The sequence below is a fragment of the Corylus avellana genome, chromosome 10 (genome assembly GCF_965113065.1).
Source record: "Corylus avellana chromosome 10, dhCorAvel1.hap1.2, whole genome shotgun sequence".
NCBI classification, from domain to species: domain Eukaryota; kingdom Viridiplantae; phylum Streptophyta; class Magnoliopsida; order Fagales; family Betulaceae; genus Corylus; species Corylus avellana.
Window position 1 is genome coordinate 21245463 of NC_142499.1, and position 21129 is coordinate 21266591.

A 21129-nucleotide genomic window follows, 5' to 3' on the forward strand; every position below is an offset into this window, starting at 1 on the left:
GCAATTGGCCTGTATATCTTATGCAGAACTCCATGCACCAACTAATGGTTTCTCTGTGGACAATTTGATCGGTTCAGGTAGTTTTAGTTCTGTATACAAAGGAGTTCTTTCTAGCAACGGAGCAATTGTTGCAGTTAAAGTGTTAAACCTTCAACAACGAGGAGCTTCCAAGAGTTTCATTGATGAATGCAATGCTTTGCGAAGTTTATGCCATTGTAATCTCCTTAAGATTATCACTGATTGCTCAAGCATTGATAATCAAGGGAACGACTTTAAGAGTCTAGTTTTTGAGTTCATGTCTAATGGAAGCCTAGACAAGTGGTTGTACCCTATAAAGGATGAGCAACATCGATGCAAGAGATTGAGCTTTATTCAAAGACTAAACATAGCCATGGATGTTGCTTATGCATTGGAATATCTTCATCTCCATTGCGAAACACCGATTGTTCATTGTGATGTAAAGTCAAGCAATGTTCTCCTCAATGAAGATATGATTGCCCATGTTGGCGACTTTGGATTAGTGAAATTCGTCTTTGAAGCATCAGATAATCCCTCAAAAAATCAAACCATGTCAAATTGCTTGTCAGTTGCGCTGAAGGGTTCCATTGGGTACATTCCTCCAGGTATGTTTTCAACTTGCAGTGACTTGGCTTAAGTTTGACACAGCAGCTATGAACAAGAAGTCAAGCCTAATTTTTATAGGACCATGTCTAATTTTCAAGTCAGATATATATCGGACTTGAAAATTTCAATACTGGGAAATAAGTGTTTTTTTTCTTTGTAAAAAAAAAAAAATGCAAAATTGTTAAATAGTAGTAAATATGCATTATTTTGGGGTAGTTCTAAATTTTATAAGACTATAGTATCTTAGTGATAGTGTATTAATAAATTTCAGAGTATGGAATGGGCGGCCAAGTTTCCGTGCTTGGAGATATTTACAGCTTTGGGATACTCTTGCTGGAGATGTTCACTGGGAAAAAACCTGATGATGACATATTCAAAGATGGCTTGAGCATTCACAAGTTTACTACAATGGCTTTGCCAGAACGTGTCATGGATATCGTGGACTCGTCAATGCCTTTTGGAGAGGATGGAGAAGATGATGAGACAAATAACAATGACATAGAAGAAAGAGCAATAATCACAGAAGTTGATCGTCATTTCAATGCTAGAAGCAGAGTGGAGGATTGCTTGGTCTCAGTGTTGCAGATTGGACTCGTGTGCTCTGCAACATCACCTCATGAGCGGTTGCCCACAAATGAAGTCGTCAACAAACTGAGGGCAATTAGAGACACATGCATTTTGACGTTGTCTAGCGTACATCATCGAGGACAAACATAACTACCAACTACACCACACGCCAATAAGATAACATCCACCCAAATGCATTGTCCAGCAAAAGTTGAAGAAGTTCTTCACATCTGGAGTAATAGATGTGTGTTAGGAGTGACATTGTTATCATTTGTGTTTTATCTTCTACTTTTCTTACTTTTATTTCTTGTTGAATAAGTGGTATGACTTTATAAGGTGATGTAATTTAAAGCCATTAGTATCAGTTTCGCTAACCTTTGTGGATATTACAATTTCCCTGTAAATGAGACATCTCCGATAGCTTGGTGAGCCTCTTGTGTTTTCTTGCCTCTTATTGTGTTTTCCATCGGTGCTTTTGGTCCTCTATGAATTAACATGATGAATGTAAAGAATTAGTTTTTCACTGTTGGGTGTATATAAGGTGTATTCTTGGTTGCTTTGTTGCAGCTGGAACAAGGAGAGCAATGGAGCAGACATCTGGTAGGAGACATTCAATGGCTTTATCTGGTTCAGGGTTGAAACTCTGTAATTTTGTTGAATAGAGATGATACAAAGTTGTTTAATTATAAGAGAAAATACAAGAATGTGACACTGTTCACTACCTAAGTGACTAACAATTTTAAAGGAGGAATAATACGTCTTGACTGAGTTCTTGGGGTAATCATATTAAGCTTTTCTTGTTGTAGCATAAATTTTGGTAAAGTCCACATACCCCTCTCAAACTACCACCCAATTGACAATATCTCCTCCAAACTTTCAATTGCGACAATGTACCCCCCCAAAGCTAGCAAAAAGATCAAAATGCCCCTATATATTTATCAATATGACAAAAATACCCCTAAAATTCAAAAAAAAAAAACAAAAACAAAAATTCTAATTTTTTTTTAAAAAAATTATTTTAATTTTTAAATGATTTTTTTTTAAAACCGAAATTTTTATTTTAAAAAAATCAATTTTTATTTTTTTAGATTTTTTTTAAAAAATATGCTTTAAAAAACGAAAATTTTATTTTTTTTAAATGAAAATATTTTAATTTTTTTTAAAACGGAAATTTTTATTTAAAAATTATAAAAGAAAACATTCTTTAAAAACAAAAAAATTTAAAAAAAAAAATTTTACTAAGGGTAGTTTGTCAATGAGGGGGACATTGACAATGTTTTGGTAGTTTGGGGGGTACATTGTCGCAATTTAAAATTTGGGAGGGATATTGTCAATTGCGTAATAGTTTAAGGGGGGTATGTGGACTTTCCCCCATAAATTTATTTATTTATTTATTTTTGCATTGAATGATCAAATATAATGGTTTTAAATGCAGATTTCTTTCCCGGAGAAATGCACAATTATACTGGCATTTAGGATGCTATAGCAAGTCCTTATGTGATCCTTTAGTTGTTTAAAGGAATTTTGACTAAAAATATATAAGTTTCCCATTTATCTTTATAGTTAGCTGTTGTCAACTTAAAAAGGGTTCTATAACCCCATTAACAGGCACTATATCCTCAAAGATGGGGTAGTAAAGCTTTCAGGTTTATGTTCCAATTTATGTAGAAGTCCTTTACACACTATCATGATACTTTTAGTCTATAATTCTACTTGTAAAAAAGTTACATGTTTGTCCAGAAATTATGTATAAATAAGTGAGAGTTTGTTTCATTATGTCAAGAAAAATGTCAAGCTCGGCCCGGCCTGGGAACAAGAGCACCAGTGGCCGTGCTTGGGCTTGAATACCAGGCCTTATTGAGAAACGGCAAAGGCATAAAGTAAACTCTCAGATGGGACACGTGACACCGTCCTACTTTTACATCCAACGGTACAGATTAATCTTCCTGACCACCGACTGTGACCCTTAATTGCTCCACGTATTATTCAATTTTATCCTATTTTTATTTATTTTTTTGAATTTGTCTATCCGAGAGCCAACAGCAGTTAGTTTAAGTGAGAGGCAGATTCAACCAGGGTGATAAGTGTCAACACGCCACGTGGAATAGGATCCGCTCATGTATATCGCTATGAGGCCCCACCATTTATATAACCCATTAACCCCAACACTGACTCACAGCAATAACAGCCACTAGAAACAGATTACATCGAGTCACCACAAACAAACAAAAACCCTGCCGAGTTGCAGCGAGTGAGCGACCGAGTGATGAACACCCTACCGAGTTCGTCCTCCAGGATCGTCGTCGACGAGTTCGTTGTTTCACCGAAAGAGTTGTTTCTTAATAGACCCGAACCTCATGTTTTACGGTCGCATAAAGTTGCTGATTTCGGGTTCTTTCATTCGATATATGTGCAACACAAGGCCATACACCCGGTGGTTGCTCGTCTCTCATCGGAAACCCAGGTCTTGTCTATCTCTACAATCTCGTTATTTTTTTTTGGTGGTTCTTGCTTTTCGCTTTTGTTTGTGTGAGTCCTTTTCCTTCTTCTTCTTCTTCTTCTTCTTCTTGCAGCTGCTGAGCAGAAACACACTTTTTGTTTCTCTGTTTTTGATGAGCAGCTTTCAAGCTGTGTGGTATATATATATATATATATATATATATATATATATAAAATAAACAATCCCCAAACGCTTCCTTTGCTTTCTTTTGATAGATATATATAACCGTGTAGATTGAATCGTATATTGACAAATTTGTATCACATTCTCTGTGCAGGCAGGATTGGTGATTCAAGAAATTGGTAAGTTGTAGTTGGTCTTTTCCCAAATTGAAGAATCATGTAACTTTCCATTGGTCTTTAGGATTCTCCCTAAATCTTTGAGTCTCAATACCTGGCCTCTGTTGCGCAGATCCATCAAAGAGTGTTCATGTCAAATTCCAGTTACAGAAAGAATGCATGTTTGGTGAGCAATTTCTCATGGTGGGGGATGATACTATGTTTGGCTTATGGGACCCTTCAAGTGCGATACCATTGAATTGGTCAGATGGGCACGTATGGACTGTGGAGCTGGTGAGTCAAAAAAAAAAAAAAGGTCAAATGTACAAGAATTTTTTTTTTTTTGAAGATAAATTGATCTAGTACTTTGTCATTGTTGTCAATTAGGATATTCCTACTGGAAAAGCAATCCATTTCAAGTTCATACTAAAAGGAAGAAGTGGAAACATCTGGTGGCAACCTGGCCCAGATCGAATTTTTCAGACATGGGAAACTAGGAATACAATCACTGTTTGTGAAGATTGGGACAATGCTCAACTTCAGAAAATAATAGAGGAAGAAAAATTTGCTGATCAGAATGAACAACCAACGGTTGACTCAGAAATGTTGATTGTTGCTGAGAACTTGACTCATCCAAAGGAGGAATTGGAATCAGCCATTGCTGACATCAATACTTCTCCTGCAGAAATATCGATTGCGGAACCACAGAAAGAACAAATTGTTGCTGATAACATTGATCCTTCACCAGAGAATCCCAAAGCTATTGTTGCAGATAATATAAGTTATTTTGAGGAGGACCCCAACATGAATGCTAGTAGCAAAGTGTTCAGTGAAACGATAATTACTGATCCGAAGGAGGAATTTGCGGCTATCCCATACAAGAGTGCAGTAATAGCAGAGGACATTCTTGTAAGAAATGGCAGACCTCCAACAGTCAAAAATCCGTTAAGCACAGACATTGAGGGAAACCTGATTAACCATGGAGGAGGCCCTGTACTGGTTCCTGGCTTGACTCCATTGTCAAGAGTGGCAGCTGAAGAAGCAAGTCAAGATGAAAGTGAGAAAAGATTTGCAGAAGATGCCTCTGCTGCAACCCATGAAGCTAAGAATCATGACATGCAAGAAGCAAACCAAGATGAAAGTGAGCAAAGAATTGCAGTCGATGGCCCTTTGGGAGCCTATAAAGCTGAGGATCACATAGTGCCAGAGGTAACTGCTTGAAGAGTGTAATCTTCTTTTTTCTTCTCTTCTACTACATTTACCTAAGCCAGAAATAACACTCCAGTCCATTCCATTAAACCACAACTTTCCAGGGCTAAGAGATGCATATTGCTGAACTTGTATGATCTTGAAATCTTGTTTTCCTTGAAGAGGAACTTCTCAAGACGATAAAGGGAAAGGCAGCCTCTTTGATGTTGTCAAATTTGAGCAACTGCATCTCCGTTTATCATGAATTCAAGCAGAAGGGTCCATTGACAAGCCTAATTGTTCTTTTGTTCACAATAGGAGCACTTAAGCTACTTATAGTACCAAGTTTTCATGGTTGCAAATGAAAATAGTTCTATGATGTGAAATTGAAATTTACCATTCATAGCATTGTTCATTATGTGCCACTAAGTGTTCCTCGTTCATCCCACAAATTCAAAAGTTCTGTTATACAATGTGCATTCTACTTTAGTTACACGAAAATGAGAGGGAGCACTCAACGGACAAGGATTCTCTCAATTTCACTTGAAATGGAGATGAACCAATTTATGGTCAAGATTTAATGTTGTTGCATCTAATGATGTAAATTATGCTATATCATTTAAATTTTTTGAATGACGTGCCAACATATTTATCATATGGCATCATCTACATCGTTAGATATAACAATATTAAATCATGATCTAAATGGCTCATGGAGAGGATCCTATTCCCCACCGGAGAATTTGGAGCTTGTTGTCTCATGGTATTGATTGGATGCAAGAGGTTTTCCAATTTATTGCATTTTGTTTTCTAAAGCAATGTGTAATTCTCCCAGGAAAGAATTTAATAAGCTGTTCTATTGTGTATATTATTCTTGTCATCTTTTATCCATTATTTTTCCTTGTACTGAAACCTAATCAAATTCAGTTGGAGGAGAAGCAAGAACAGGATGGTGACCACCCACTTCAACTAGCACCTAGAGAAATTTTCAATGATGAGGAAGAACAGCTTGTTAATGGATTTGAACAAAAGCTTCATGTACCAAAAAGAGAAGAGCAGCTTCACCCAGAGCCAATCGACAATAAGGTCTTGCAAAGAGACATTCAATGGGGCCGCAACACCCTGCAGAAGCTTCTAACTAGTTTAGGATTGCTTTAGCATCAACTTCTAATGCCCTGCCATTCAGGATTGCTTTGGTTTGTTTTCATTGCAGTGTGTACAAATCAACTTTGTTGCCTCAGCCTGTTATTGATTGTAGTCTATTGTGTGAAGAGTGCTAAGGTTTTGAATTTCCCTTACAATTCTGTAAATTTTTTTGGAAGTCTAGTTAATAATGGTGATTGTAATTATGCTATGCAGTGAAAAAGCAGATAAACTTTTGACCAAATCACATGACTCAGAGAATATTGAGTTGGAAATTGTTGCAACTAGAATGTAATGACAGGTTATGTGAAGACTGATCTCTATGTGGAGCCTATGAGAGGTCTGCTGGAGTCTCGGACAGTTTCTATATTGACCTTTTGGGTCTATAGCCCTAGTAATGGTTAAACAAGACATAAATATAGTCATAGTGTTGTAAACTCTTCTGTATTAATACTATCTTCATCATAGTGAAAAACCACAGCAACTCTGTGCTCATAAGTCATAACCCTAGTTAGAGTGAACCACGTGAATTTGGTGTTCATCTGTGTTTGTTTGATTTCCTAACAATGTAGTCTTACAATCTAATTTATGGAATCCCTTTTCTCACAACCTTTTCCCTTCATCTTTGAATTATACCTGAAGGCTCGATAGAGCTGCCCTAAAAGCAGTCCAAATTTAGCATCTTGTTGCTATAGAAGTTTCATAGAACAAAGTGATCGGTGCACGTGCCCCCAGAGAGGTACGTGGGAAACATATAGCCTGGAGACCAAGTACCCAGTGAGAAGGACCATTCTCAATTACCAAGGATATCATCTGATTAAAAACTCAAAATTTATTTATTCAATGTGAAGACTGAAGAGCGCAGCGTACGCAATGGGGTGCTCACTTTCTGCCTCATCTCTATGTAGGTCTAGAATCCGAGACCCAGGTGTGCCCAATGCCAAGACTAATTAAGAAGTTCAATCCTCAAGGCAAAAGACATATTGGGAAGTAAAATTAAATTTTATGAAATAAAATAAAAATATATATATTTTCTTTCATATATCTAATCATTTCGTACCGTCTTCCTTTTAGTAATTTTGTTTCATAATACCATCATCTAGTATCTACCACTTCTTTTATTTTCTCGATAACATTATTAAAAATAAAATCTAGAACATGTATAATTTATTTTTAAAACACGTTCAAGACCTGTTTTAGATAACATTCCATTCGGATAGCAATATCATAAATACTCTTTGAAAGAGTAGCTTCATCTAACTTTCAATCTACCACTCTTATTTATTTAATTAATTAATGTTTTTGCTATTTACCCTCAAATAGTTATAGAAATCCCATTAACAGCCAACATAACTGGATTTAAAGATCCTCCTCAAATCACAATAGTTTTACTAGAAAAAAAGCTTCGAAGGAAAAGTTCTTTTAAAGAAATCAAGAGTTTGAAATGGTTAAAAATGTATAATATCGTGCAATACACTTACATTTAACATATACCTATAGGATGGTTTAAAAAAGAAAAAAAAAAAAAAAAACATATACCAGGATACACATTTAAGTTGTTTTTTTTTTTTTTTTGGGATATATATATCATAAAATGCTATGGTCAAAAGGCCACGAACCCAAGCTCTCGCCCACCCAGCAACCCAAAAGAATAAAAAATTAAAAATAATAATAATAATAAAAATACGGGAAATGGATAGACTACGGCAATCTGTCTTTTGAAGACTAGACAATAATAAGAATGGAACATCGTAAGTCGTAACCAGGTTGGTGAGACGGGCCCAAATACTATTGATTGCGATATTACTTGAAAGCCTATGTGACAACAATTTCAACCTTGATATCCAAAAAATAAACTGGAAAATGTAGGGCAAGTAAAAGTAGAGCCCATCTTCGCAAAAACACAAATCTAAAACAGAATTTTTCACCTCAGCATAAGCTTTGCTAGGGAAAAATATGCTGAACTATGTAGAATGCCTAGTTGTAGACCTCAATTAACTTTTTGTCTAAATATCCTAAAATCTTATGATTTCTCATGAAACAGGATGCCCGCTCTTCTGTTGCTGAAAAGACGGTAGGCTCTGTGAAGCACGAAATAGTTCGTCCTTCGTTCGTTTACTAGGAATAGAATTCGGTAACCTGGAGAATAGAATAGCGGAATAAATCACCACAGATCACCACATTCCACATCATACAGCCTTTAAATTCTCCCTCTCAACAGCATTTACAGAGTCAGCAAGAAGAGCGCTTGTCCTCCCTCCCAATCTCTCCCTCTTTTGTCAAGCAGCCAATTCACTGAAAATAAAAGAGAAATAAGAAATTTACCCCTTTGTCTTGTGTTACCTTGGGGAAGTGGCTCGCTTCTGTACTTGCTGATTTACATTAGAAGTATTCCCAGATCCACCTTCACCAGGCTGAAAATCATTTTCATCAGTACAAATGATTAAACCAGATCATCCATTAAGAACACAAAACTGCATTTATGCATCAAAGGCTTTTCATCTTCTAAAAAGAGGTTTCTTTAATGTCTAAGGATCTTCACACACATTGCAGAACTTTGGGCCAGCAAAAGCCGAAAACATGAAACAATTTACTAAAACCAACCAGGATAAATCCTTTCTGGGACTCTCATTCTATTGAAAATCTGGTTTGTCAGACACGAGGAAACCACAATGTACTCACAGAATAACAATACAAATTTTTTAAAACAGAATAATGACAATACTTCTGCGGGTGCCAGGAATATCTGTTAACAAAATCATACATATTATTTTAATAATTACTTTAGATGCATGGTTTTCTATGCATACAAATGAACACAGAACATGATAAATATACATGTTAGATTTTATTTTATTTTTGATAGGTAATCAGAGAGTACACAAGACTATAGTCATGTCCTTGTGCTACAATTTTTAAAACTTGTGCCCATAACCCTGTGGTCATGTCAAAACATGGCGCCCGTGTCCGTGTCCAGCAATCATAGACAAGATCTTTTTCAAATACAGCAATTAAAAGATTAATGTGAACTCATGTAAATAGTCATTGCCATGAAAAAACATGCTTAAACACAACAAATGTTGAATGAAGTATTAAGATATAAATGGAAAAGCTGAATCGACTACTAGCGAGTACTTGGATAATGGGTAGAAACTAGGGACTGACCACCAAGCCCTTACCTCTTAAATTAGGAAAGAATGGAGCCTGGGTAAGGCAGCAATGGCAGACATGAAGCCAGCTCACTCCCCTTTCAATGATTTAGCTCTTACATCTTGATGCGATGCAAAATTCAAAAAGGGAGTGGTTTCTCTCTACACAACCACTACCCCTCATCTGGAAATTTCTCGCCTACATACCCTTTATCCAAGCATCACCTATGTCTTTGAACAAAGAAATCAAATCAAATACGAAAAGGGCATCGTCAGAATCCCACCTCAGAAGTGCTCTCTTTGGGCAACCCATCTTCTCTTAGCAGTTCATTCGTGCCGGGACTGACGATATCCCATAGAAATCCATTTTCATTTCCGAGGGAAAGCTTATCAAAATCTCCGTCAACAGCCCCAGAACGAGGTGCAATATATGCTACATATTTTTCTGCGATTCCACACACCAAGATGCATTCAGAATCATTGCGTTTAGAATGTAATTATTTAATAACCAGAATCAAATGGAATAAGTACTACCAAGGAGTAAAAGTAAAAAATAATTGTTACCGTCTACAGTTGATGGTATAAATGTTATACTCAGAAATAACTTCCTTATCGACCAGAGTACTAAAAGATTACAAGTTTCTTCTACTTCTTTAATGCCAGATACACCAACAATAAGGAGACATCCCCACTTATCTGAGAAACGGCAATAATAGGCAACATCCACAAATAGCCTTCCTTCTAAAACAGCCAGCTACCCCTCAAAACCCTCACCACCCAAGAAGAGATTCCTTTGGCAACTAAACTCCTCTAACTCACCAATACGATCACACTCCACCTTACCTAAGCTCCACAACTTCTAAAGGCCACATCAGTTATATATTAAAATAAATAATTCCTACAAAAGTTTATGTAGTATAAAATAAAGTCAGCTTCAAAGAAGAAATCTGTCTTGAAGAACGAATAAGAGGAGGATTTACCTGCTAAGCTGTGAAGAGCATTCTCAGCAGCTTGTTGGTGCGCATCTTTCCTTGTCTTACCCATTCCAACCCCTATCTTCTCACCAGTGAAAAAAACCTAAACCAAGGGATCCACAGAATGAGCTTAATAGAGTCCAAAGAGAACAATATGGTTCCTTAGGCTTTCACAAATCTTTTTTAAAAAAGAAAAAAGAAAAAGAAAACATCAATTGCAGCTTACTTCAAGTAAACAATATACCAAAAATATGATAACAAGTAGCTATAGAAGCTTTTAATATTATGAAGAAATGCAATGAAAACCAATGAATGCATAGCCACAAAAGAGTGATTTAATTCAAGTTGAAAGGAATGACAAGTGTAAAGGTAAGGCAAAAAAATTGACCAGTAAAATAAGAAAATATAAACATGATAATAGAAAAAAGAAAAAGAAAACATCAATTACAGCTTACTTCAAGTAAACAATATACCAAAAATATGATAACAAGTAGCTATAGAAGCTTTTAATATTATGAAGAAATGCAATGAAAACCAATGAATGCATAGCCACAAATGAGTGATTTAATTCAAGTTGAAAGGAATGAAAAGTGTAAAGGTAAGGCAAAAAAATTGACCAGTAAAATAAGTAAATATAAACATGATAATAGATTATGTAACAAACGTATGGCCTAGAGATAGAATTAAATGGTGAACAAAAAATATATATATTTGCAGCCAACCCAATAGTTGGGACTAAAAGCAAATCCATAAGTAATTTGGCCCCAAGGGGAGGGGAAAATAAGAGAGTCGATCTAGTGACCTCTGTTTCATGAGAGATGGTTCGGAATCGGTTATTCTTAATCTCGGACATGGGTATTTTGGTAAGAGTTACTAAAACTTTATATACAAGGTAAAATGAGATTTCACAACTATGAAAATAAACAAGGAATTGATTTGGGTACCCAAGGGTAAGAGGTAATGAATTAAAGTGGCAGTCACTTTATGACTTTAATTCGACTATTGATTATCCAGTGCAGGAATCAACTGCACTAACATAAGAATGTCATTGAAATTATTTTAATAATCAAAAATAAAATGCTAGAGTATAATTATAATGGTTTAGTGAAATTAATTGTAATTAATAGTAACTTAGGACAAGTCAAGAGATGACAAGTGTCTTAGGCCTATTGGAGCTAGTTTTTATTTTCCCTTTAGGTCCCTCTCCAAATTGATTGTTTGAGCTAATTTACACGATCTTCTAAACACCCTAGTAGCCGTGTTTTTCAAGGTGGAGGCTAGAGTTTTTAATCCTATTTCTACCATGAGGCACATGCCTAAGAGGAAGAACTCCATACCCGAAGGAAAGTAGTCCTTAGAGTCTTGCATGCTAAAGGTAGACAGGAGTCACAGGACCTTGTCTATGTATGCAGCCTGGGATAAGCCCTACATCCTATTATTCGATCTCGCAAAAGCTTAATCTATAGGATGTAGCCTACTTCTCCCACATCCATATCAAGCTGGTTGGATAACCAAATCGTGACTATTGATAATGTTTCTATATCATTCACAATGATTAGGATACCAACATACAACACTTTATCTTGACGCCTCTTGTACACACATGGCTCATCAGTGACCAAAGCAAACGCTTTCCAGATCAAATATGATGTTCCATGACTTGGACGCTTGCTTAAGATCATTGATGAACTTTTGCATCTTGCATATTATATGCTCCTGGTTCTTCGCAAAAACCCGTTTGACTACATCAGAGAGATGTCCTCATCAAGATGACCATGAAAGGTTGTCTTGGCATCCATTTGTCAAATTTCATAATTTGAAAAATGGATTAGAGGGTCTAGATAGACTTAAGCGCGTCTTCCAGGGAAGAAGTTTCCTCACAGTTGATCCCTTATTTCTGAGAAAGACCTTTTTCAACCAGCCTTGCCTTGAAGGTTTCACCCTTCCTATCTACCCCTCTTCTACTTGTAGACCCATTTTCAATCTCTGGGTTTAATGACATTAGGCGCCTCTACAAGTTTCTAGACTTGGTTGGAATACAAAAATTCCAACTTGGTTTCCACATCATTAACCGCTCCAGATCTTGGGATCTGATTAATGTTCTTCAAAGACATCTTCACAAGCTTCACCCAAGAACATGAAGCTATCTTCCCACTACAATGTGGTATGATGGATTGATGGTACTAGGTATCTTATGGTGTATCTCTTTTGCTTGAAATTGTTCACATAGTCTTTTCAAGAAACCTGGTGTTTGAGTTAACAAACACCTTTCCTATCATCAAGACCATAGAACAATCCAACCCTAGTTCCTTTCAGATACCCAACACACAAGCATGCTTTAGGAAGTATGTTGCAGTCTTTAGGGTATATCCCCAAAAGGATATAGGTAGAATAGCGTTACTCATGCTAGTCCTTACTATCTCTAAAAGAGTCTTATTCTTTCTTTCCGCCACACTATTTTGTTGGAGAATCCCTGAGTGCGGTCAATTAGGATACAATCTTAGCCTTTGACAAGTGATCCTTAAAGATTGTGAACTCACCAAGAGCCAATGGGCCCATCTTTGATCAGTCTTTAGATCCTTACTTGGATTAATATGTCCAAAGACATGCGTTGCAAATACATGCTACGTTAGTAGAAAAAACCTACCTAATTAATGATAAAGAGCTAAGTAGGTTCTAAAACAGGGTTATAGAAATGCAATAATCATAAGTAATATTTTTCAGACTACCAATAACAAATTCAAAATAAACAATTTATCATTCTTTATTATGGTGGTATATTTCAAAATAAAGATATAATAGCATTTATCCAAAAGGGAGAGTATAAATAGTTTGATAATGTTGGAAGTCTCACATTGCTTGGGTATTAAGGAGATGGGCCATTTATAAGGGTGAGGGGAAACCTCAACTCTTGAGCTAGCTTTTGGGTTGAGTTAGGCCCAAAACTCATTTCTAATAGATAAAATTAAAACTACTGTTTTTCAATATACAAATAAATCTCTAAAAGAAAAAACTGGAATATGCATTCCTTCTTCATGCGTTAAGCATATCTTTCCTTCTCTTAATTATTGTTTTCTTGAAACCCCTGCAATCACATTGCAGACACGATTAGTGTACCTGAATCCACACACTAGAAACCAATGAAATTCACTACTAAGCATTTTCCAACTAAAAGGAAGAACCATTATTAGCTTGGCGTTTGAGAGCCAAATACTTTGGGCAGTTTCTTAGCCAGTGCCCTGCTTTGCCACAATGGTAACACTTTCTTTTAGACTTGGCTTTTGCTATTTTGTTCCCTGCTTCATTCACTCCTATGGCAACTCGCTTGCCATCTCGTTTAGAACCCTTCTTCTTTTTCCCGCATTTCAACTCAGCAGAAGAAGCTTCAGCCATATGCATACTAGCATTGACTTTCAAGATGCTATCTGCTGCGACATTCACCAATTCAGGCTAAGTGTAAGCCTTTTTTGTTCATGGAAACACTTGGTCTGTATTGATTGAATGAATGTGACAGGGACTGGAGATTGACAATCAATCTTTGCATCCAACACCTCCAGTTCTTTTAAGCATGCAATCATATATTGACAATGATTGCGAACTGGTACTTCTTTAGTCATTCTAGTATCAATTAGACTCTCTCGTGTCCTGCCTAGCAACACTATTTTGTTTACCAAACTTATCGTTCAGACTAATCAACATGTCTGAAGCGAGTGAAAGGTCTTGCATCTCATGCTGGAGATCATCTGACAGAGATGTCAAGATGAAGGTTCTCGCCAACTCGTTGAAATGATTCCAACGATTATATCGTTGTATGACCTCCTGAGTGGCATCCAAAGCTGGGAACTCTAGACAAGGCTGAGACACCACATTATTGTGCCCTTCAGCTATCAATATCTCATAAAAACTACACTTCCATTGTGCGTAATTTGATTTAGTCAATTTAGTAGTCTGATTCAAAAAGGTGGCAGGAGAGTTAAAAGAAGACATTTTAATCCGAAATATTAAAAATGAACATAATTAGGGAAAATACACTTCGCAAACAACAAATATATTACAACACCTAAAAGAAAACATAACAACGACAACCTAATCCTGCAATTACAAACACCTTCTGTAGGGAGTATGACCCATGGTAAAGGCGAAATGCTTTAACTATTATAATTAGGCGAGAACTATTTTCATCATTAATGGCATCTAGGTATCTCAATACCAAATATTAACAATTAGTAGCTCTTCCCTTAACCTCTAAGTTTAAGATGACAAGCTCCATAAGAAGGATAACATCTTAACTTAGTCAAGTGTATACCATCATATAGATTCAACGTGATTCTCAAGCAACTTCACCGCAACATGGTCATTCATGATGTTAATCACATCTCCTCTATTCCACGGAAGTCGATTCTTATAATCCGCAAAGTAAAGACACACCCTGCAGGGAGCATGACCCATGGTCAATGTGAAATACTTTACTTTACATTACTATAGACCAACAATGGATGCCATGAGACTTAACTCTTGAATCTCTATCTCACTTGATGTTTTGAAATATTGGGTTTTATTTCACAATTGTGACCTTTCCCTTTAAAAACTTCACAAAAATGGATTAGTGTCCTAATCTCATTAAGAATCATAGTTTGAGTAGTAATCCAAGTCAAACTAGGATAACTTATCCGATGAAAGTCCTATTTAATTTAGGAGTCCCAATCTCATTAGGAATCCAACTTAAAATAGGAGTCAAAGTCCCAATAGAAATCCTAGTCAAACTAGGTTCTCTTAACCCAATATGAATCCTAGTAACACTAGCAAACCTAATCCTACTGGGAATCCAAGACACACTAGGACTCCTTGTTGGACTTGGTCTTTAGAATCCAAATCCTTGTGGCAAAGAGAACATATCGATACATTTCTACCAACCTAACTAACATATTGTTCACGTTGATGAGTCCTCCAAGAGTCCAATAAAATCCAACTCAAAATAGTAAGATCAACAAATCAACCACTACAAGCAACAACTTGGGAGAAAACACATGGCAGAAAAAGCATTTCTGTAATTTAACCAATTGGTTGGTGATAGTTGAACCATTCTTTCATAACTCACAAAAAGAAATATTTACTTTTCTAAAGTACAATAAAAAATGATATCATGGATAGATGTTCAGACAGGAGTAAAGATTCAAAATAACTTTCAAGAAGGAAACACAGTTGCACTGACCTCAACAGAAAATTGCAAATCTTTACTGGTGCTTACAACAGACCTGAACTCAACCTGCAAGATAGGACATAATATGGTGAACAGCCCAACAAGGATAAGGGAGGACCAAAAATAGATTAATGTATCCCTAGTCAACCCAGAATACATCTGTACCTTGGAGCTGCATCTACGTGCAATTTCATGCAGAACTCCAATGGATAAAGGAGAATGTAGCAGGCTCAATTTCCCAGCTTCAGTTTGAACATCTCTGCTATTGGACACCTGATTTTGAGATACACCAATCTCTGCAAGAAACTTCAATCAGCTAATAGATATATAGATACTAGATAGGCATTGCTCATCATAAACAGCACATCATTCACAAAAAGAACACATCATCAATCTTCTTATTCAAGCTTGGCATTGACAGCAAAGGCTAGAAGGATAGTAAAACATCAATTTCACTTTCCCATCCCTCTGATTTCAATGCAGGAATCAAAGCTATAATAAAAAAATTTAATACATACATGGAGACCCAAAAGGGTGCCTTGCTAGATAGACTAACTGAATAGTCTTTAAAAAAAAACCTATGCTTTTTAAATTTTAGATATAAAGATACATGAATTCAAGATTTTGCAAGTTCCCATACCTGATAGCTGACTTGCAAGTGGAATATTTTGTTTTTGCAAACCATAACCAGCACATGCCTGCATAAAAGCAAGAAGAAAAATTTCACTCTCTCAGTCACCTGTAAAAATGATTGTCAAAACCAGATAGTGATATTGTAAGTTCAAAGAACATCCACAACAAACCTCTTCAAATGTTTGTGAGAATAAAGCAGGAGTAGATCCTGGTGTGCTAGGAGGAAGTGGATTTAGATGGGCACACTGTTTATCAGGTTTTAATGGTTCAGCTTCTTGAACAAATCCCAAAGGTCGATTATTTGAATGTCCTCTACTGATATCATCTTCCACCAACCAGCCTCCCTGTGGCTGCATCACTGATGCTGATTGTGTAGGTAATCTTGACAGAATAGGAGGTTCACCTGAGCTTTGATTCCTTAGATCTGGACCACGCTTCGTTGTAAGGAGTCCTCTCTTCATATCATAATCACGATCAGATGCGATGCAATCTCGTCTAACAGGAGCTCCAAGTAAACCAGGTTCTACAATATAATTGAAAAATATGGTTAGACACAAAGCATATATCTTTAATAACGGATATCAAACTTTCCAAAAGATAAATATATTAAGAGAATGAAGCAAATACTCTGAGAAGGCGTCAATGGTCTTGAAGATGCAGGTCCAGTGACATTCGGTAAGACAGAAAGAGGAGGCTGAGAGGTTTCATATCTTAACTCAGGACTACTTGTCAACGAAGGAGTAGCCAAGTCGTTAATATACTTCTCATCCTAGAGAGAGAGAGAGAGAGAAAAAAAAAAAACAAGACAAAACAAAACAAAAGAGAATTAAAAATGTAAATAAATGATCAAATTCCCATTATGCTACATGCACATAAGGAGCAACAAAGGAGAAACTTTTGTCATAAGAATAACATTCGCCAATTGAAACCAATTAATTACGTTGACTCATAATGCTAACATCATTTAGCATTCACTAATAAAGCCACATCCACTAATATATTAAAAACCTACCATTAGGTTTAACCTTCGTTCAACTTCAACACCATTCATCCCTTCACTAATGGGAGCATTAGCATTACCATTTGGTACAAATCCAGCATCCTGACATTCAGAAACAATTTATCATAAGAAAATTGTTTTAGAAGGGGAAAAAAAATCGTAACAGCAACATACAGCATACCAAAAAAAAAATGTTAAGTCTCATGGCTTGAGAATCAGATCAGTTCAAATACCTCTGACATCATGTAGTTGCTCACATCAGGAGCAGAAGGTAAATTTACCACCTCATCTTCATAAAAGACTTCAGAGATTCTTCGTAATAAATTCTCATCGAACTCTCTGGATGCAGGCATTACATTTATAAATTGCAACTATAAGTCAATTCTCAAAAATGGATGGGTTATATGATTTTATTAAGAAAAGGCCCTTACTTGAAAAAGTAACCTCTGACATTGCATGCAACGTTTCTTGCTACACAGAGGACTGGAACAGCGAGAGCAGTCTATTAAACAAATAAAAGAACAAAAAGGTCATTAGCATTTTAAAAGAACTTATCTCAACAAATATAGAAAAGGAAAAATAAAGTACCTCTGCCTGAGGAGCAAAATAAGGAGTGAATGCAGGAACCACATGAACTCGAGGTTGGTCCTTATCTTCCCAAACCTTTGAACGGTCATCAATTACCATTGCCATCTTTGGATGACACATGCCATCCCGGAAGACATTTAGCAACGATTTCCTGGAACCTGTCAGGTCAGAACCAAGAAAAGGATTCACAAATTGATTTAGGTTTAAAGAGAGGAACAGGCATGAAAAAAGGTCAATTTCTTCTCATAACACTTGCCTGATTTGACACATATAACACGGTCACGGAGTTTATTTGAACCTATAAGGTGTGCCTCCGGGTCAAGAAGCCTCCACATTTCTAAGGCATAATCTCTTTCTGCCATAGTGCACACATAAACTTCAAACCGTTTCCTACCTTTTGCAGTCAAATAGCTTCTCAAATCCTCCCAAGCAGGTCGTAACCTCACGAGCACACTTGTGTCACGATTCTACACAAAGGAAACAACCAGTCCTTAGGAAAACAAGAACAGTTAGCCATCCAACAAAAAGATTTAAACAAAAAAAAAAAAAAAACAACAACAACAACAACAACAACAAAGACAGCCTAACATTTCAGAAAGCATCCATCCAAACAACTTAACCAATGTGCTGTATCCACAATTTTGATATCTTAGTATTAGTATTAGTCAAGTTACTTTTATACCCTAACAGCAAAAACTATTCCGCCAAACTAGAAACCCCGCACGTAGATGGCTGGACAGTGACTGCATAAATGCAGTTAAAATCCCTAAATGTGTTACCATAGGATGCTCCAACTGTCCAAACTCCCGATCAGCAAGCAAAAACCATGTAATACATACTCAGGTTTCCTAGCTGATTGTAATGCATCAGCATATCATCGTCTATAGACACATCTTATTACAAATATATTATTACATATCAGCATATCTCATTTTTCTTCAGACACATCTTATTACAAATATCAATCAATCGGTACATATGGGTGACTTGTGTGTATGCGTGCGAGCATGCACATGTTGTACAAATACTGAGCCATTTAATTCATCAGCATATCATAGTCTATGAAGCATCTGGATATAGTATACCAATATAGAAAGTTCTTTTTGTATCCATTATCAATCATTTCGCTAAAAGTAAGCACTCATCCAAATCCATTACTTGCTGCTCCATTCGTTAAAGTATTCCTTGGATATACACTGTATAAAACTCAAAGAGTGCATCTAATAGAGATGATAAAGAAACAAACAATAGAGAATCAAAGTGATCCTCTTACCTCAGGATTGATACGAGTGAGGACAATATTCTTTTCTTGCAACCGTATTACAGGCCGAACAACTCGTTCATGGTTATCAGATAGCCGCAGAACCTCCTCCAATTGCACCTTATATGCCTTCCCATTAGTATCCACCACAAAATCGCTCTCCATGTACTGCTTCAACAGCATTCGATCATCAATGTACCGCTTCATCTCGGCAGCCATTCCCGACACACGCACAGGATCGGTCTGGCGTGCAATCCAGCCTCGAAGCGCCTCAATTCTGTCCTCAAACGACTTCATGGTGTTTGCAACGATGAGCGTTTCATCAAGATCGAACACGATCGCCAGACAACGCAGATTCAGCATCCCTAAGCTCGCATTGTACAGACCTGCAGGGACCGAATAGCACCAAAAGCACGGAAACTTCTTCTGCTTACTTGGCATTGCCACTAAATGAATCTCTCCGTCTCCAATCAATACCACGGCCGTCTATATAAACAAACCAAACAATTTTTTTTTTTCATTTCTAATTAAGAAAAATAAAAGAAAGTACGAGAAAATAAAATTCTACTTATTTGATTTCCAATTCTCACAATTTTTTCTAAGACGTTTTGGTCATATAAATAACAACATAACGCTAAAAAAAACTTCAAATTTTTGCTACATTCTCGGCGACAAAAATAAAAATAATTGATGAATTAAAATTTAAAACGAAGCGGATTGAGTAGCGACCTTGAGTTCGTAAAAGCACATGGCGTGGAGATTGATCAGATGGGACTGCTCGACCGGCGAAGACGACTCGAGCTTGCACCGAACCGAAAACGAAGAAATCGTTTGGAGGATCGAAAGCGGAGGGCATCGTTCACTCGGTGGCGACACGTGGTGGATGCGAATCTCGTTGTTTGGGAACTGGAAATTCTGGTCCGAAACCGGGATAGCGTCCAGCTCTCCCAAACACAAGTCACCGTGGTAGACCACGGATTTAAACCCTAATCGACTCATTTAAATCAAATTTGATTCGACGCCAAACAAGGAAAAATAGTAGAAAAAAGCATAAATGTATGTAAAATTAGGGCTATCTTTGTGAAATTTGAGATTTATCCTCTCACTCTCTCAACTCTCTTGCTCTCTCCCCCTCCCTCTCTGCCCCGGGTTTCAAACAAGGGCATATGGGGGTCTGAATTTATAGGCGGAAGTGGTCCGTTAACTATATAGTGTTGGTTTTTATTGAAATTACGAAAATACCTACTCCGTACGATCCAATCGTTGTTGGCCAGCAAAGAGAGAGAGAGAGAGAAGAAGGGACATGCTCTTTGCGGGGGGTAATGGGACACCGCTTTGTATACGTGGCAGTCGAAAAAGGTCGGTGATTATGAAGAGTTGTCTTTGGACCGTCCGATCTCGCAGTGACTTGAGAGTCGTCGTCTTGACTACACGTATGTGGAACTTGCTCTTAAAAATTAGCGTGATCCAACTTTATTGGTTCGCGTTAATTAAGATTATGATGCCAATAAAAAGACAGTGCCTGCCGCAGAAAAAAAATAAATGAGAAGGAAAAAGAAAGCTACCAAATGCTTAGGGATTGTTTGAGATTGCGTTTGAAAGACTTAAAAGTACTTTTGACACTCAAAAAATTATTTTAAAGAAAAAATGCTAATTTAATAAAAAAAATTAGAAGCGCTTTTAATGGTTCAAAAAGTCTAAAAATAGTCAAAACGTACTTTTAGCACAAGCTTAAAAATAAAGTTTCTGTTCAAAAGTTATTTTCAAATTAAAAGCTTTATTTCTCAAACGCAATTCTAAACAGGCTCTTACCATGCACCACAAGCCTAAAAAAAATTTAAAAACAATAATTGTCTAAGAAAACTACAATTTTTGAAAGAAAAAAAAAAAGGTGGTTAAATGCCGATTTATTATATGTAGTTCATAATTAAATGATTATTATTGTCATTCTAAATATCGAAATGCAACTTTCGTTCAAGTTTTATTTATTTTTTTAACAGTATTTCACGTCAAATAAATCAGCA

At 36.6% G+C, this 21129-nt stretch overlaps 3 protein-coding genes across 8 annotated transcripts; 2 read left to right on the forward strand and 1 right to left on the reverse strand.

Annotated features, from left to right (window-relative positions):
• Nucleotides 1-230: 230 nt before the first annotated feature.
• On the forward strand, nucleotides 231-1565 carry LOC148583501 (putative LRR receptor-like serine/threonine-protein kinase At3g47570). The gene is made up of 2 exons (XM_088511287.1): nucleotides 231-623; nucleotides 896-1565. The coding sequence occupies exons 1-2, from the start codon at nucleotides 296-298 to the stop codon at nucleotides 1339-1341; spliced, it is 774 nt and encodes a 257-aa protein (XP_088367413.1). The 5' UTR covers nucleotides 231-295; the 3' UTR covers nucleotides 1342-1565.
• A 1753-nt stretch (nucleotides 1566-3318) lies between these two features.
• On the forward strand, nucleotides 3319-6780 carry LOC132161971 (Carbohydrate-binding-like fold). Its single transcript, XM_088510887.1, has 5 exons — nucleotides 3319-3655; nucleotides 3969-3993; nucleotides 4103-4263; nucleotides 4357-5178; nucleotides 6085-6780. The coding sequence occupies exons 1-5, from the start codon at nucleotides 3458-3460 to the stop codon at nucleotides 6313-6315; spliced, it is 1437 nt and encodes a 478-aa protein (XP_088367013.1). The 5' UTR covers nucleotides 3319-3457; the 3' UTR covers nucleotides 6316-6780.
• Nucleotides 6781-8073: 1293 nt separating this feature from the next.
• CPL2 (carboxyl-terminal domain (ctd) phosphatase-like 2) lies at nucleotides 8074-20261 on the reverse strand. Of its 6 annotated transcripts, none has more exons than XM_059606506.2 (16): nucleotides 19835-20261; nucleotides 19118-19591; nucleotides 18101-18311; nucleotides 17845-18002; nucleotides 17688-17758; nucleotides 17490-17595; nucleotides 17269-17358; nucleotides 16884-17025; nucleotides 16427-16779; nucleotides 16264-16321; nucleotides 15789-15919; nucleotides 15636-15689; nucleotides 10430-10526; nucleotides 9734-9894; nucleotides 8644-8714; nucleotides 8074-8439 (listed from the first exon to the last, which is right to left on the reverse strand). In XM_059606506.2, the coding sequence occupies exons 1-16, from the start codon at nucleotides 20102-20104 to the stop codon at nucleotides 8334-8336; spliced, it is 2553 nt and encodes an 850-aa protein (XP_059462489.1). In that variant the 5' UTR covers nucleotides 20105-20261; the 3' UTR covers nucleotides 8074-8333. The 6 variants fall into 6 exon arrangements, 5 of the variants coding, with proteins under 5 accessions (XP_059462489.1, XP_059462491.1, XP_059462490.1 ...); XM_059606507.2 differs by having other exon boundaries at nucleotides 8349-8439; nucleotides 8626-8714; XM_059606508.2 differs by lacking the exon at nucleotides 8644-8714 and having other exon boundaries at nucleotides 8348-8595.
• Nucleotides 20262-21129: the final 868 nt, after the last annotated feature.